At 43.3% G+C, this 17,803-nt stretch overlaps 1 protein-coding gene across 1 annotated transcript in view; it reads left to right on the top strand.

Moving 5' to 3' along the window:
- The window catches only part of LOC146831504 (adhesion G protein-coupled receptor E1-like), a 227,140-nt gene that overhangs the window by 108,011 nt on the left and 101,326 nt on the right, over positions 1-17,803 (top strand). The window contains exon 8 of the mRNA XM_085603927.1: positions 423-622. Coding sequence (XP_085460053.1) covers positions 423-622 — 200 coding nt within the window. The remainder of the gene's footprint in view (positions 1-422; positions 623-17,803) is intronic.

The raw sequence follows: 17,803 nt of genomic DNA, 5'->3' as shown, positions 1-17,803 counted from the left end.
ACAGTGAATGCACTTCAATAATGATATCAAGTGCGACATTTCATATTAATTGTCTTTAGGCCACACAGGAACCATGTGTTAAATGTACTTTCATGGTAAGCATTTGTGAGGTGCAAAGGTGGAGCTAAAATTACACTGTTACAACTCCATATAGCCATTTAACCATCCTATCTGTACATTATCACACAAACACATTCATTTACTGTTGGTCTTTTTGATACTGGGGTGTCTGTTTTTGGTAAATAGTGTCTAATGATTGCATATCTTGCATAACAAGGAGTCAAAGTCTAGTTAGTGATGTGATAGCTGCATGAGTTAGTAGCATTACCGATCTTGGGATTTAGCTAATTCTAGTTACTGGTTTACATAGTTCTCTTATATTTGACATGTTTTTTGTTCTTCTTCTTGTTCTCATGTTCCAGCCTCCATTGGTGTAGGGTTCATATCTTTCACAGACATGAACCTCATCTTGAATGGGAGTTTTTTCAAAGGTAACAACACAGATTCACCAAAAACTCTTCGTGACATCGAAGTAAACTCAAGAGTAGTCAGTGGTCAAATCACCAGTGACAAAAGGAGCAACTTCTCAGATCCCGTCATCTTCACCCTGGAACATTTAAAGGTTTGTGGCACTGCTGATGTTAAGAGTTGGAATATGATGATGAGGTTGGGTAATTTTCAGAGGAAAGACGGATATATGCAGAGGAGGCACTGGGCGCTCACAGTGATGGCTGCCAAAGCAGAGGTTCAAAGAGACTTCTGCTTATTCTACACACCTTTAAATCACAAATAAAATTAAGAGATCATTAAATGATCACCACCAGGATAGATTTACCTGAAACTCAGAAGCAGCCTGTAAGGGAAAAGCTATTGAAAATAGGAGCAAGGATAAATGTAATCATGGTCACATAGAGAGTTCCAACAATTATATCTCCTCCCTGACAAAGGTCTGTTGTTTTACATTTGTAAACAATGTCTAATTTAGGTACTCCTGTAGAGTTTGGTAACTTCTTTTCCCCCCTACCTTTTGATCACCATAAACTTGCTCAGGTTGTTATATTGCAAACTGCCTTATCTTAGCTACCCCTTCCTACCAATGCTCTAGAATATAGCTCTATGAATTAGTCACTTAGTAGCTACTATGTTGAATTTAAAAGCTGGTGTGCCTACCCTCCTGATTATAACCTAACATGAATACCATCATCCATTGAAAGACGATTACTGTGCTAGACCTGGAATATGACCCATGTCCAACTACAGACATTGGGCCGGATTCACAACAAAAGCTCGAAAAATAGGGGCAGAGATCTCCACCTCCGTCCGAGCGTCTTTTTCCAATTTCTTTCTATTCACTAGCACTCCAAGCATTCTCCTGGGAAGGTCATGTGACTTTCTGTACGACCATCTATGCCTGCTTAATGTATTTCTCCATAGCAGAGAAATATGCACATCTGGAGTAGGATCCCCTGTTCAAAAGCACTTTTTTTCTGCAGACAAAATACTTTTCCATGCCATCAGTCATGAATCTCAGTTCGTGTGACAATAGGATGTTTATGGTAAAGAGAAGGCTGCGCCCTCCCACAGCACTGTCAGTACCAAGGATCACATATCTTCCCCTTCCAGAATTAATTCCCTTGCATTCATCTGTGTGCACCTTTAGAGAAGGGATGCTTCCTGGATATTATGTGAATAGTAAGTGTGTTGGCAGAGACAGCTGGGAAACAAGGATCTGTTGAACATTTCAAGGCTCAGCTGAAACAGAGAGAAGGGAAGAATTCTCATTTGCTTCCTTGCTGATTCCCTCAGATGGACAAAGAGACAGGGTTCCCATAAGCTGCTGAGTAGTTGTCCACCAGGCATAGGCCACACATACATCTCACCTGATACAGTGTTGATCAAGTGCCTAGTATCCACTGGCAATCAAAGACAGGCACTACATTCTTTCTTGTTTGCATACAGTAGGAGGAATTGACAGTCAACATTTTCACAGCTGGGCTGCTGCTGCTGATGTAGGACAGTGAGAAACTGCGAGACATATCATCACTTCTTCCTGAAAAAGTTCGAAACACAAGAAGATCAACTAATCTAATTCAGAATTTTAAACACGTTCATTCCCAGTGCTCTGGCTGTTATCTTAGCCCATAGGGATCTTTCATTTATTAATTCCATGCAGCTTTCCCTATATTGAGCATCTTTAAATTGGCTTTTGACCAGTGCTTAATTTGTAATAAAATATGTTCCAGGGCCATCGTCAGGAGGCTGCTATATCTTGCACTACCCACTGCCCCTGCCAGCAGTGCCACTGACAGTACCAACACAACTACTAAGCATTACACTCGTACAAGTGTGACAATTCATACTATGCCGGCCGCCCCCTAAGCTATAGGAATGGCTTGGGCGGCAGGTATTAGTTATTTTTAATGTTTATGGAATTAATAAACAACTGTAGCTGTGCTTATCTCTAAATTAGTCAAAAAGCGCCTTCATGTGGCAGATTGTCATAAGTGCCTGTGCTAACAATTAAGTGCCCGTGCCCAGCACCGAAAACTACTGGCTCAAATTAAGCACTGCTTGTTGACATGTTTAAATGGGTGTTGAGTTTATCCAGTATTGGGGTATCTTTCATAGATTCACATGCCTGAATCATTCCCCGTCGCCGAGGCGGGAGTCCCCGGTAAATAAAGAAGTAGTGCCAAAAATGTTAGTAGTAGTAGTAGGCCCAAAGAAAAGGCCTAAAGCCTATATCTTAGCAGCCTATCTACCTCATTATGCAAAAGAACCAAGAATTTTGGTAACAACCAATCAGACACCAGCACCCTTCTAGAACCCTCTCAGCAGAGCCAGTTCTCCTCAGATTTTCACCGCACGTTGTGTGGAAGGGAGTCTCCCTGAGTGCCACTCAGTTTTCAACGTTCTTCAGCATGTCTGATAAGAAGGCCTTGTTTAAGTCCTGCAGAACCTGCGCCAGGAAGAGAGTCCATGTTGATGATCAACATTTGGACTGCATCTACTGCCTCTACCCCAAACATGAGGCAAATGATTGCAAGATTTGCCGCACCTTCCCTACCAAGACTCTTAGGGATAGGGAGGCGAGAGTGCTGTTGTGGCTTAAATCCTCTTCGGCTGAGGAGGATGACAGAGCCTCTACTTCTAGCAAGAGAGCTAGATTGCATGACAGCTCTTCCAGTGAAGGGAAGAAACGCCTTAAATCTTCCCATTGTACTTCTGATTCTGTTCAGAGGAGTCCCATCATTTCCTCTGAATCAGCGCACTCTCCTCAGGATTCTGCTGTCAAGGACTCTAAGACGCAAACTGTGAGTAAAAGCCTTTCAAAATCTCTGGCTTTCTCTCCGTCTACGATTTCTGTCACCTCTTCTGCTCCTTCATTGACGGAAACCATCTCGACCACGGCCATTACCTCTCCTATTCTGTTGACGAGGATTACTATCCTGTCAAAAAAGCCCGTCGTCGAGGTATCGTCGACGAAGTCCTCGTCGACGAAGCCAGCATCGAAAACCATATCGACGACGACGCCGTCGACTAAGCTTTCGTCGTCGAAGAGAGAAGTGTCGACGAAGATCTCGCCGTCGAAGGTCCCGTCGACGACGATTCCGCAAGCAAAAAGCCTGTCGATGTCGAGCCCGTCGACGAAGAGCTCGTCGACGAAGACCCCGTCGACGTCGAGCCCGTCGACGAAGACCCCGTCGGCGTCGAGCCCGTCGACGAAGACCCCGTCGACGATGATCCCATCGACGATAGCCCGTCGACGTCGGCCACGTCGATGATGACCTCGTCGACGATGGACACTAAAAGCCTATTAACATCAAAAGTATCCACATCTACTACGATGCCAGGAGATTTACCTGTTCAGTCTCAGACATTTACAATGGCGCCCGCTCATTCCACTCCTATTTCCACCAGGAGTTTTCAACTAAAGACTTTTCAAAGGCATGATTGTAGCGATATTTCACCGCTTACTCCCTCACATCTCCTAGAAACATATGTGCAGGGTGAGGATGATGACTATGAGGATGACGAGGACGAGGGGCCCTTTGGAGTTGCTCGCCATCCTTCTGAACTGCACATCAAGTGTCAAGATGACGATGATGATGAGGAGGCGGACAATTATCAGGAGCATTACTATCAGGAAAACATTGTCGGCCCGCATCATAGACCTTACTACAAACAACCTCGTCAAAGTGAGATGTCACATCTGCCTCCGACTCTGATTCAAGACCTGATTATAAACAGCGTTTTCCACCACAGCCAGTCATGCCACAGGTTCCGCTAACTGCGCCGCAGCCGGACCCATTGCCCTTGCCTGAGGATCCAGTCCCAACACCTCAACTGCCTGATCCTCCACAGGACCCGCGTCAGGCTCAAGATTCAACCTCTGACGAAGAATTTGAAGAGGGTGAACTACCAGATCCAGCAGATTCTTGGGATTCGCCACCTACCTCTCTACCATCTGATTCGCCCCCAGAGGATATAAGGAGATTTCATAACCTTATGCAGTGGGCTGCGACTAGGTTCCACTTGCCGGTTACCATTGAACAGTACGACTGTTTTCTTCATGATTTTAAGGAGGAGTCAAGGAAGATCACAAGAGCTATCCCAATCATTGACTACATTTGGAAGGAAGGAGTCAAAATTATGAAAAACCCTGCATCAGTGCCAGCGGTGCTTCCACGGATAGACAAAAAATACCGTGCTCCAGCCAATAGTCCTTCCTGTCTCATTGGCCATCCTTGGCCAGATTCGGTTATCTCACAGGCAGCCCAACAAAAATCTATGAATCCGGCAGCACCTATTACTACACCGCCGGATAGGGTGGGGCGACACCTGGATCTAATTGGCAAGAAATTTTACACAATGGCAGCTGCATCCATCAGGGCAGCCAACTCGTTAGCGATAATAGGGCGTTATGACCGCCAGATGTGGTCAGAAATGGCAAGCTTTATTGAGCTCATTCCAGAGGACAACAGGCAAGATGTTTGAAAGGTTTTGTTGGAGGGTGAGCGTGCAGCATCCGAGACTATTGACTGCACTCTGGATATTGTAAATACTAATTTTCGCCAGTTGACTGGGGCAGCTGTTCTCAGATGCCAGGGTTGTCTTAAGGCCACCACCTTCAGACCAGAAGTCCAAACGAAAATATTGGATATGGCCTATGATGGCGAATCGTTGTTTGGAAAGCATATAGATGACGCACTCCAAGCAATAAAGACCGATACCGGTACCGCAAGATCCTTGGGCTTCTTGCAGTACAAACGCGGTACCTTTAGAGGAGCAAGAGGCCGTGATTTTTCGTCCAGAGGAGGGTATCACAACCAACAGAATAGGTACCAGCCTCAATATCGACAATCCTATCAGTCTTCGTACAGACAAACCAACACATCTGGTTTCTCTCGTCAAGGCGGACGAAAAAGGTTGCAGAATCAAGGAAGAGACACCACAAGGAAGCAATGATTTCTGCAGGGCGCCTTCCACTCCTTTTCCCCTCCCTGTGGGTGCGAAAATTTCAACTTTTGTGAACAAGTGGCAAGAAATTATGTCAGACCAGTGGGTTCTGGACCTGGTTCGCAACGGTCATACCTTAGAGTTTGTCACCAAGCCACCCAACACACCACCCAAGGGACCCCCTCCCCCTCGTCATCACTTACTATTCAAAGAAGCTTTAACGATGCTCCTCAAGAATGCAATCGAGAAGGTTCCCGCACTTCAAAAGGGAACGGGTTTCTATTCCCGCTTTTTTCTCATCAAGAAGAAATCAGGGGAGTGGCGTCCAATCTTAGACCTTCGCAATCTGAACAGATTCCTCAAGAAGCAGGGATTTCGCATGGTCACTCTGGCGGAAATTCTAGGTTGTCTCAACAAGGGAGATTTTCTAGCTTCTTTGGATATGGAAGACGCTTACTTTCACATCCCAATACATCCGAAGCATCGCAAGTATCTTCGCTTCACAGTGGCTGGCGCCCATTATCAGTTCAAAGTGCTCCCGTTTGGGCTAAAATCTGCCCCAAGGATATTTACTAAGTGCCTAGCTCCCGTGGCAGCAGCGTTACAATCCCAAGGAATCCAGGTCTTCCCGTATTTGGACGACTGGTTACTAAAACGTCCTTCGGAAAGCTCAGTCAAGACTGCTGTGACCACATCTCTTCGCCTGTTCCACTCTCTGGGGCTTACGGTGAACAGGAGCAAATCTCAATTACACCCAAGGCAGGTCCTTCCTTTTCTGGGAGCTCTGCTAGACATCATCCACTGCAGGGCATTCTTATCTCACGAACGGCAGGTTCGTCTTAAAAAATTAGCAATCCTGATTTCCAAAAGAAGGTCAGTTTCTGTCCGGATGTTCGCGTCGCTCCTAGGGATGTGCTCCTCTGCAATACATCTTGTCCCTCTGGCACGGCTTCAGATGCGACCCTTGCAGGAGGAGTTACACCTTCAGTGGCAGCAGGCTCTGGGTTCCTTCGACGACATCCTCAGAGTCACTGCAGGCATGAAGAGCGCTCTAGGTTGGTGGTCCTGCATACCCAACTTAGCAGAAGGGCTCACTTTCATACAGAAGGTTCCAGACTTTGTCCTCACTACGGATGCTTCCATGGAAGGATGGGGAGGTCATCTCCAAGACTTACAGATACAGGGGAAATGGTCTCCAGAGTACAAGAACAAGCACATCAACAGTCTAGAATTGCGAGCAATTTTCCTGTCTCTGCAAGCTTTTCTTCCAAGGATTGCAGGTTCTTCGGTTCTGGTTCGGACCGACAACACCACCAGCATGTTTTACGTGAACAAGCAAGGAGGGACAAGATCGGCAACTCTATCCACAGAGGCTCAGGAGTTGTGGGAATGGGTCACACTCCACAACATAACCATCAGAGCAGAACATGTCAGGGGCTCTGCAATACATTAGCGGACACGCTCAGCAGATCCCAATCGGATTGCCACGAATGGGAGCTAGAGCAAGCTCAAGTGCTCAGAGTATTCAGAGCTTGGGGCACACCAACACTGGATTTGTTCGCCACAAAAGAAAACAAGAAATGCCCCTTTTATGCCAGCAGATACCCTCAACAGGGGTCAAGGGGGAATGCCCTGTCCATGCGATGGTCAGGGATTTGTGCTTACGCTTTTCCCCCGATACCTCTAATACCGAGAGTCATACGCAAGATGAAGTTGGAGGGCTGTCGACTCATCTTGATTGCACCCAGATGGCCACGCCAGTACTGGTTTCAGGAGCTTCAATTATTATCCCAGGACCAGCCGATCCGTCTTCTCCCGACGCCCACAATGCTGTCAAGGAACAGAGGTCAGGTTCTCCACCCAGACCCTCAGTCCCTACATTTACACGCATGGCTCCTGACTTCTTAGAATTTAAGGACCTGGATATCCCTCAAGACTGTAGGGATATATTAACGAAATCACAAGCTCACAGCACGATAAAAACTTACCGTCTAAAATGGAAATGGTTTTGCTGTTGGTGTGAAACAATTGTAATAAAAAAATGGGGGGGAGCTAGAAGAAGCAGTCATCCATTCTACTTCCTGTCATGTACTCAAAATCAAAGGGAATGGATCACTTGTAACTGAAAAAAGGGGGGTTCTTAAACCGTTTCTATCCGTCAATACCTAAAGAAGGTGTTATGAGAACCCTCAATCACGTATCATTGATGGTGTGGCGGTTTATCTTGATTCTCCGCCTTATTTATACGTGTCAGCATTTTCATTGGGTCTCTTTTGTACTATGCTTCCTCCACCTGGAGGGAACCACTGATTTTTCAGTAGTGATCAGGAATGGTTGTGCAAAAAAGTGAAATTGTGACGTTAAAAATGTCTTTCTCACACTGCCCCAAAGTTCATATTTATTCTGTCCGGTGTGTGAGGAGACTTGTTTTTAAAAATATAAAAAATGTGCGTGCAATAGGTCAGATAATGTGGCCAATGCACTTGTTAGTGTCCAAATCAAAGGAAGGTCGACATGTTTCTGCCCATCCAGTGCCCCAGGAGGGGGTCGTAGGGCGTTCTTCAGGACCTAGTGGTTGTGAGAACCGGTGATGCCCAGTTCTAAGGAGAGTTTATCGATTAGCTTCATAAACAAGAGGTCTAAAAGTACCTCAAGGTTAGTGTTACCTAAGAACGAAAAGAGGTGGAAGCTCCTGCAGAACAGACCCTCCCTTATTTGTTACATCTGGCAAGATCTGGGCTTTCTTTCCCTTCAGTCAAAGTCCATTTAGCTGCACTTTCCAGATTCAGAAAGGGTGCTCATGGCCCTTCTCTGTGGTCATCCTCTTTAATTAAGCAGTTTATGAAAGGGCTTTTCCGGGAGTTTCCTCCGATCAGACTTCCGCCACCGGAGTGGGAACTCAACACAGTCTTAATGCAATTAATGAAGCATCCATTCGAGCCTATCCACGAGGCTGATCTTAAATTCCTTACCTGGAAAGTTGCCTTACTTCTGGCCTTAACATCAGCTAGACGATTGAGTGAAATTCAGGCGTTCACTGTAAAGTAACCTTTTCTACACTTCACTCAAGACTACGTGCAACTCCGAACTAATCCGACTTTTATCCCTAAGGTGCCGTCACAGTTTCATCTTAATAAACTGGTGAAGTTAAAAACTTTCTTTCCTAACCCATCTACTCCAGTGGAGCGAGCCTTACATTCTCTCGCTATCAAGAGATGTCTCAAATTCTATCTTCAAAAAACAAAGAACCTTAGAAAGTCCGACCAATTTTTCGTGGCTTATGGTCAAACTACCCTGGGAAAGGCAGTGACAAAATCCACCATTGCCAGATGGATAGCATCAACAATCCTTTTCTGCCATGTCAAAGCTCACAGGCCGTTGTTACGGAAACCCAAGGCCCATTCCACGAGAACAGTAGCAGCGTCTACAGCATTGCTGGAGTGACTCTGGAGAATATCTGCCGTGCTGCGACATGGAAAAATGTCCACACTTTTACGAGACATTACTGCCTCCAATCTACGCATCAAGACGATGCAGCAGTCGGACAAGCTGTCCTGCGACATCTTTTCCTTTGAGATAATTTCAGGTCCTTTTTTTCATACTTTTAACATGTAATATGTTGATATCTTTTAGTATGACAATGCAATGTTTTACAATGATGAATTGTTGCATTTTTTCAAGGTTATCGCATTACATGCTGTTTTCTCTTTGTAGCTTGCATGTTTCGAATTTTAAGATTGTTTTCTTATACCTCTTGTCAACGAGTTGTGGATGCAATTGGGGAGTATCAGCACTAGTCTCCCACCATCCGCAAACAACTGTATACTTGGTATACTGCTAGCTATTCTGATTCAGGCATGTGAATCTATGAAAGATACCCCAATACTGGATAAGAAAACAAGTTACTTACCTGTAACTACAGTTATCCAGTATTGGTATCTTTCATAGATTCACATGCACCCACCCTCCTCCCCGTAGAGTCAGTTCTCTATATTTTGGGACGTTTACTTCCCACTTGTGCTAGGAAAATCTGAGGAGAACTGGCTCTGCTGAGAGGGTTCTAGAAGGGTGCTGGTGTCTGATTGGTTGTTACCAAAATTCTTGGTTCTTTTGCATAATGAGGTAGATAGGCTGCTAAGATATAGGCTTTAGGCATTTTCTTTGGGTCTACTACTACTACTAACATTTTTGGCACTACTTCTTTATTTACCGGGGACTCCCGCCTCGGCGATGGGGAATGATTCAGGCATGTGAATCTATGAAAGATACCAATACTGGATAACTTTAGTTACAGGTAAGTAACTTGTTTTCTTATTCTAGGACATGGGCCTAGAACATCCATGAAGTAGCAAATAATCCATCCACAAATGCACCTTTGTCAAATGCAATACACCACAATAAAACTATACAACAGTTGCTGGTAACTCTAACAAAAGATGCACCGGTAGTGTCTCGGTAGCTAATAATGTAAGCATTCTTGCAAATTTTCTAAAAGGGGTTACTCCAGTGAGAGATGTGCACAATGTTCATTGAAATTCTAATCATTCAAAAATATAAACCCATACATTTGAATTGGACTCATGTTTGCCCCAACCCTTAGTGCATCATTACTTGGGGTGGCTGGTAATCAGCCACCAGTACCTTAAGTGCAGATAGGGTAAGGTGGCATCCCTTTTGGGATTACAGGGTGGGGACACAATTTAGGGTCTCCACTCTTAGTTCTCATTGAAAGAGTGACACTGAAGAGCACTAATCTACAGTTTGAGGGATCCCACAAACTAGTACCAATAACAGAAATGCAGGGGGAACTTCAGGCACAAAATGAAACATGGAGAGTCGGACAGTTTCACAATGCCTTTGGAAATGTCACCCTTACCCGTAGAAAAGACGAATACTTGTTCATTAATTTATTACAAATGATGTATTATTTTGTTTATTAATTACCATATTTAAGCAATTTGTAAGATGTTATATGGCACTCATTGGTTGCAGGAAAGAAATGAAAGAGGGATATTGAACGGATTTGAGGAAAACATAATTGAAGACAATGCTGACACAGATGGAACATTTTTCTTGGTCATTTCCAGCTAATTACTCTTTAGTGCATGGTCCGTTGTCAGTGAAACCTTGGTGGAAAAATGTAACATAATTCAAATTCTTTAGTGACTAGGTATCACTGCTGGCGTATACTTAGAGTGTCAAAAAATAGGTGGCCGCCAAACAACCTTTGTAAACCATACAAGTTCAAAACATTCAAAAAGACCCCTCGAGTACACAAAATCAAGAAGTGCACTGAAATTCTATAAACAATCCATCATTTAATATATTCTTCATGCTTCCAGTTGTCATGCTTTGGGCCAAGTCTTAAACCATTTTAGCCAATGCGTGTTTCGTCCAGATGGGGTATTGCTCACGACTTCATCAGGACTCAAAGTAAATAGGATCATTATTTTAACACATAATTATCTCCTCAATAAACATTAACAAATGTTGTTGTTACCCATCACCTCCTGATAGAAACAAATAACAGTAAGAATTGCAATCATATTGAAACACCCCTACGCGGAAATCCTACAAAACATCATTTTAAGTGGGTATACAAATCACAATGTTTATATTCATACAAGACGATCACTCAAGCGACCCTGAACTTGTATGTTTCACTAAAAATGTAGCAGGTTTCAACTCCTAGAATGTCAATTGACTGTTTTTTTGTTTCATGGGGTTCCATGGTTCAACATCTCCTGTGCCTAATTTGTGTGAAAAAAAAAGTGCCAGGGCCCTTGTCGGGATGCCACTGCAGCTTGTACCACGCATTGCTCCCACTAGCACTGCCAATGACAATACTCCCACTACCAGCCATCACACTCATACAAGTGTGACAATTCAGACTTTCAATATACATTAAAATGACTAATATATGCCGCCCAAGCTATTCTTATGGCTTTGGGTGGCAGGTATTAGTGATTTTAATGCTTATTTAATTATTAAACAACAGCTATTGTGCTCCTCAAAAATTATACAACCAGCGCCACCATGTGTCAGGCCGTCATAAGAGCCAGTGTTGACAATAAAGTGTCGGAAACTACTGGCTCAAATTGAGCATTGTCTAAATCTTATGTTTCAAGGGTTGTGAGACTGCAGCTTTTTCTCTTCCATGTACCAGGTGAGGTGTTATCTTTTTCGGCAGATCTCAGGTTTCAAACAGACTTGTGTTGCTGTGCATTTTAACATAGGTACAGGTGGCTTTATGTCCAGTTCGCCTTGTAGATCATACCCATCTTAATGATGGTTTTGTTCTGATGTGAATGTCTGCATTTTCGCTGCAGTCATGGAGCTCATCTACAAACTTGATTTGGTTTTTTTGTACATACTGTTGCATTTTTCTAGAGCAGACAGTACTTTTCTAGATCTGTTTTTGTTGGAAAGGTAGCTTTTTGACACGACTGCTGAGCAGGTGAATGTGTAACTGTGTGGTCTTTGTTACAGCATTTACTTGTGGAAGGAAGGATAATGAAAAGTTAAATAGAAGACACAGTGTTATGCCTTTGTATATTGGTTTTGGGGTACTACACAAACAGGGGGCAATGCATTTGTATCTGGTCCTGGCAGACGTTGCTGAGAGGTAGCTGGATTACTTTCTATATATCAGTGCACGTTATGTTTTGCATTGTTACCTAGGATGGATTCATGAAACTCTGGTATGAAACTCACTGCCAAGCTATCAATCTGTTGCATGATGACCCACGTTCAGTTCATTTCATCCCAGTCCTACTGTCAGAGTGTTCTACGTTTGACTGTTAGTTAACTGAGGGAAGGCTTAAGTGTGATTGGGTCTGTATATTCCTAATAATTAAGTGGGTATTGCTGTATCTGCTTTAATTTAAAAAACAGCAACAGGTAGAACCCAGAGCACCCACTATCCAACTGTTGTTGGTTGCAGTTCTCCTCCAGATATTAGCTAGGAGCCTCTAGTCAGAAGCGGCCCCTGCAGGTAAGAACGGTGGGGCGGTGGGGCTGGGTTGGGAGGGATTTCGACAGGCTACCATGAGGGAAAATTAAATAAATAATTGATTTTCCCTTGTCTCCGTCTGTTGAAATCCCCCCACCCAGCGTCACCGCTCTTACCTGCATGGTGGGCCACTCCTGGCTCTAGTGTTTCCGCTCAGCAGTGTCTTCCTCTGCTGAGGGCTTGTGTCTGCGCCTTTGCTCTCTTTGTTCAGTGGGTCTTTCATGCTTCTGGGAGGTGAGTTGTTTCTATCCAAGCCATCAGTGCCGGACCGATGTCAGCATCATGCGCTGTGTAACAGTCTGCAGTTCCTGAGGCACGCTGGAAGACGACAGCAACACAACACGAGCATCCTGAACGTGCAACTGTCTTTAAGTGCTCTGCAGTCACCCAGTGGCGCTGCCACCAGTGTGTTTAAGACGTATATTGGTCTAAGTGGAGCCAATCAACAAGTATCATAACTTCATACCTGACTTCTGACAATTACAGAGTTGGGGATGGTTTGAGTTGCTTACCCCACCACTATCAGACATGAGTTTCTTTATATATCAACAGCCTTAAAGTTAGGATTGTCACTATCTCTGGCTTCAACGTTCCCCATGTGTTCACTTAACATTGCAGTCATATTTTAATTAAAGCCTTTGCTCCCACTACTCTTCAGTCAACATATCTGGTGAAAGCCTCAAAATGCCACGCAGTGATCAGCCTCTTCCTTTCATGCACAATCAACAAGTATCTTCCTTAACTGGAGGTAGTGGTTAAGGCTTTTCAAAAGGCACATGCAAGTTATAGATGGGACAACACTTGAACCATCAAGGAGGAAGTTCATGTTACTCAGCATTTGGGGGTTGAAGGGCAAAATGTGTTTGAACATTTGCCTCCCAGTTCACCACTGGCAGAGACTTTAGCAGTGTGCAAGATATATTTACTGAAACATAGGACAGAATGAAGACGCACCTAACAATGCACTCCATATTAATAATGGAGACAGACAATTTTTACATCAGTTGTCAAGTAATTATTAAATTCATAGAAGCCTATGTAAATGCCTTGAGGGTACTAATTGGTAATTATTATTTTTGTGACGTTGCCTATAAGTGTCCAGATAATTTTACATTGCACTAACAACTCAATCCAAGAAAATTTACAACAGCATCTTGATCCCACTCTCGTCAAGACTATAGGCATTGTGAAAAGTGTGGAACAATGCTTATTCAGGCCAAGGTGGAACGTTCAGAGGAAGCTTTGTTGATAATGAGATAACCAGTGAAAAAACATCTGGTTATAAATGTAAGGAGGACACAATGTCAGGAATATCAAATGTACATGCCAAGTACTTTAAATATGGGGCTAAGAACCAGGTAGCGGGTCAATAGGCAAGGAAATGTTTTGATCTAAAGTCACTTTGCCAAAATCTGCAACTGGTCTAAAAGTAAAGTTAGGGACTTATTTGGAATTTGGAGGACAGTATATTCCATCACAAATGTGGGTGATGTCCCATCTGCCGTATTCCAAGTGCGTTGTGACCTAATGCACTTGCAATAAAACAGGTGGAATATCCTTCACATTTTGATGGAGTATCCCATCTCCTAAACTCTAATTAAGGCCCTAATTTGGTACAAGAAAATAGAATGGTTAAGGAGAGAAAGCAAGGTTAATTTTGTACTAATATTTTAATAAGTGTTGGAAGATAATGAAAAGAAGATTTGTGTCGATCTTAAAAAATACATTTTTTGAGAGTGGATAAGGAATATTACAGAGTACTCAAATGTATTATCAATATTGATGGAAGGACATTAGACATTTTTTCCAAATCTGGCCAAAATAATCAGGACATATTTGCTGAAAGTGACATAGACAAATGTATCACATCTAAAGGAGAGTGGCTCTCTGATGGCTATGGAAATAATCAATTCAAGCCTTAGGGTTGCCTCACATAAGTTAAACTCATTGGACTCATGAATTCTATACCATTTCATTGTAGACAGTTGAAGTTCAACATTTGTGATGCATAGGATCTTAGTGAAGATGATCTAAGGTCTTTGAAGACTTATGGACATTTTTGCAAAACTGGATCATCATTTTGTAGGTATTTCGATTATATTTTAGATCCAGGAGGGATACAACCAATTGGGCATATTGGAACTGCTTGGGTAGAGTTTCCTGTTTTATTCAATCCGTTAAGGAACTCTTGCAGCTCCCTGACTGCTATAGGCAAGGTCATGAAGAATCCTGTAAATTCACATATTATTGAGCTCTACACAATCAGTATTCCTGCCCTAACTACCCCTTCTTCTTTCTAATGCTGATACTTAATGTGTTTTCTGAGCTATACAGCATTAGAATCAGTACTCACCCCCAATTGCCTTAAAACTCAGTTCTGTCAAACCAATTTGCAAGGCATTTCTTAAAATTCCATTGGAAGCTCTGCAACTTAAGTACTATTTGCCCACAGAAACTTTGATATTTTATCTACAACAATGAAATCACAAATGTAGCATTTTTGTCAAAGATTTAACCAGTGGATACAGCATTGGGTTTCATCTACCAATCTTAAATCACTTTGATTTGAAGAGAAAGTATAGGGAATCAGCTTTCACAATGAAAACCTCTCCATATTTATGTGCATCAGGATGTAGATTCTCTTCAGGATGATGTGGCCTGATAGCTGGTAACAATCCACATTATCCCTCTTTAAAAACATGTGATGAAGGGGTAAACTTGTTAGGGTTCATGCTCTTTCACCCAAAATACGGCAAAGAAAACTTTATATATTTCATTCAGTCATCATTGGACAGCTCGCAACCTGATCTACTGTTTTTTTTTACTGAGTACTACTCCTCCTTGATGAGACAAGCTTAGACAAATTAGTTTATTGTATCAATTCTTTAAAAACTCACTAAAATCATTAAGGGACTGCCTAATGAGAAGTATACCATTCCTAATTGACTGAGGGTCAGGTTTGTGCAGTAAATCTGCTACCTCTTATATTTACTAGTATTAGAGAACCTAAGACACGGAAGCTGTAACCCCTCTTGAGAAACTGCTAAATTGATTGGTTTTCCTATAAAAAAAAGAATCTCTAATGCTGTTTAGGTCTTAACATCCTAGCTCACTTTTAAATGACGATGCACATCTATACATAACGATATTGGCTCTATGAACCAAACATGCCACCGGACCATGGCTCTATTTGACTGGGTAAGGGAAACCAAGAAAGCAACTTCTGAAATATAATTAGATGTTGAATAGGTGTTTAATCACTTGGGATGGAATTTCAAAAGATAATATGATGGGCATGGAGATTCTCCAACTTTCCTAGATGGAACACAACTCTTATATAGACTACCTCTAACAATTGTTTAAAGTAATGACTTTCTCGCTTTCCCAATATAAGTGCCTCAAGTGTCACACCACTTATGCCCTCTCTTTATTTATTTTTTTATTAAATCTTTTTATTGAACTCAAGGAATTACATTCGAAAAAAAGCATGATACACCCACATTGACAACAGGGATGCGGAGAAGGAGCATCGAATAACAAGGTAATGGCAACACATTAGTACAATGTACATATCATAGTGCGATGAGGGCTCGTGTGACTGCTTCTTCCCTCGTTTCAGCTGGCTCACAGATTCCTCCCTATAAGTGTTCCACTTATCCCATATTTGGGTCCACTTGGCGGGGCATCCCCTAGCCACATAGATGGGTTTTTCTGTAACCATGCACCAGTCCATGTCTTTGCTCCAATCCCTTATGGCCGGCGGGTTCTGGGCCTTCCACAGTCTTACAATTTTACGCTTTGCCACCATCAAGCCCAAGGTCACCCAAATACGTTCTTTGGAATTTAGGTCAGTGGGGCCCCAAACATTTAGGATAGCCAGTTTTATATTACAGTCTATGTTTTACCCCAATACTCTTTCCATTAGTATCACCACCGCCGCCCAATACCTTTGAATGATTGTGCATTCCCAGAGTGTGTGAATGAAGGCATCCTCCTGTCCGCAATGCCTAAAGCAACCACCATCTGAACTGTATCCCATACGAACCAGCAACGGGCCAGACAGATATGACCTATGCAAGTGCTTCAGCTGTATTGAGGGAGCCTTGAGGAAATGGCCACCTCGCAAGGAGAGGCCACAGCTGCCATCCACTCCTCATCGTCCAAGCCTGCCACGTCATGGTCCCATTTCGCCCTCTACTGGACCAGGGGATCAGGCGTATTATTGATCAGCTTCTTATAGATCAAGGAGATGGCCTTCTCCGGCAAGTTGCCGTCCAGTACTCTGTCCTCCAGCGGGGAGGACTCGGGGATTGACTCTCCCCTGGGGAGCACAGCGAGTAAGGCATGTCTAATCTGCAGGTACCGAAAATATTCAGACTGTGCCAGTTCGAATTCCCGTCGCAACTGCTCAAAGGGAATGAAATCGACCGACTTCCAAAGGTCCCCCACCCAGGAGATACCAATAAGATTCCACCAATCAAAACCCTTTGAGAGGATCAGCCTACCCAGTTGCTCGTTGTGCCAGAGTGGTGTGGCCTGTGTAATCCTGCCCTCCCACCCCAAGCCCATCTCTATGTCGAATACCACCCAGTTGGCCTGGTCTCTACGGTCCAGCCAAGCAGCGGCGTCACTATGGGGGTGCGGGGGGTGCGGACCGCACCGGGTGACACCCTTACATGGGGTGACACCAACAGGGCCGGTGTGCGTAGAGCAACCAAACCTTTTAGGAGGAGGAGGTGCCTGTGCGCAGTGCGCACTGTCTCCTCTCCTTTCTTTTATTTGCTTCCCTGTGAAATGGATCCAAAATAGAAAATCACTTTTGCTGGAAATCAATGTCGTATTTTTCTGACATTTAATTCCAAAATGCAGCATCGGGAATAAAAGTTTAAAAATATGAAAAATAAATAACTTTATAAAGTAAGACAGAGTGGTAGCAAACTGTCCAGATTGATTTTATTCACACCCAAACACATTAGCGTCACTTTTACAGAGTTTGCCAGTGAAGCGCTATTTTTGTTGACTTGGCTTTGATTTCCCTGGGCTTGGAACTAGTGCACCAATCCTGGAGGTACTGCAATGTGAGGATTGAAAAACAACATTTGTACTGCTGCTTTGTATCTAGGGGATGTTGTCTTTTTTTACCATACTGCTTACGTTTTGTAAGGATATAAGCAATAGCCATTGAAATGGGTCCATTCAGGGCCCTGTTGTCATGTCCTTAACTTTTCAGGCAAAAGCACTCACTGATTTCTGAACAGTGAGTGTAAAAGCGTTAAGGTAACCATGTTGTTCCTGCTTACATTTCACATGCTTTGCAAAATTTTGCATTCC

Source organism: Triturus cristatus, chromosome 5_1 (assembly GCF_964204655.1).
Source record: "Triturus cristatus chromosome 5_1, aTriCri1.1, whole genome shotgun sequence".
In the NCBI taxonomy this organism is placed as follows: domain Eukaryota; kingdom Metazoa; phylum Chordata; class Amphibia; order Caudata; family Salamandridae; genus Triturus; species Triturus cristatus.
Note: the sequence above shows the minus strand (reverse complement) of the source record. Positions and strands in the feature narration are given on the sequence as shown.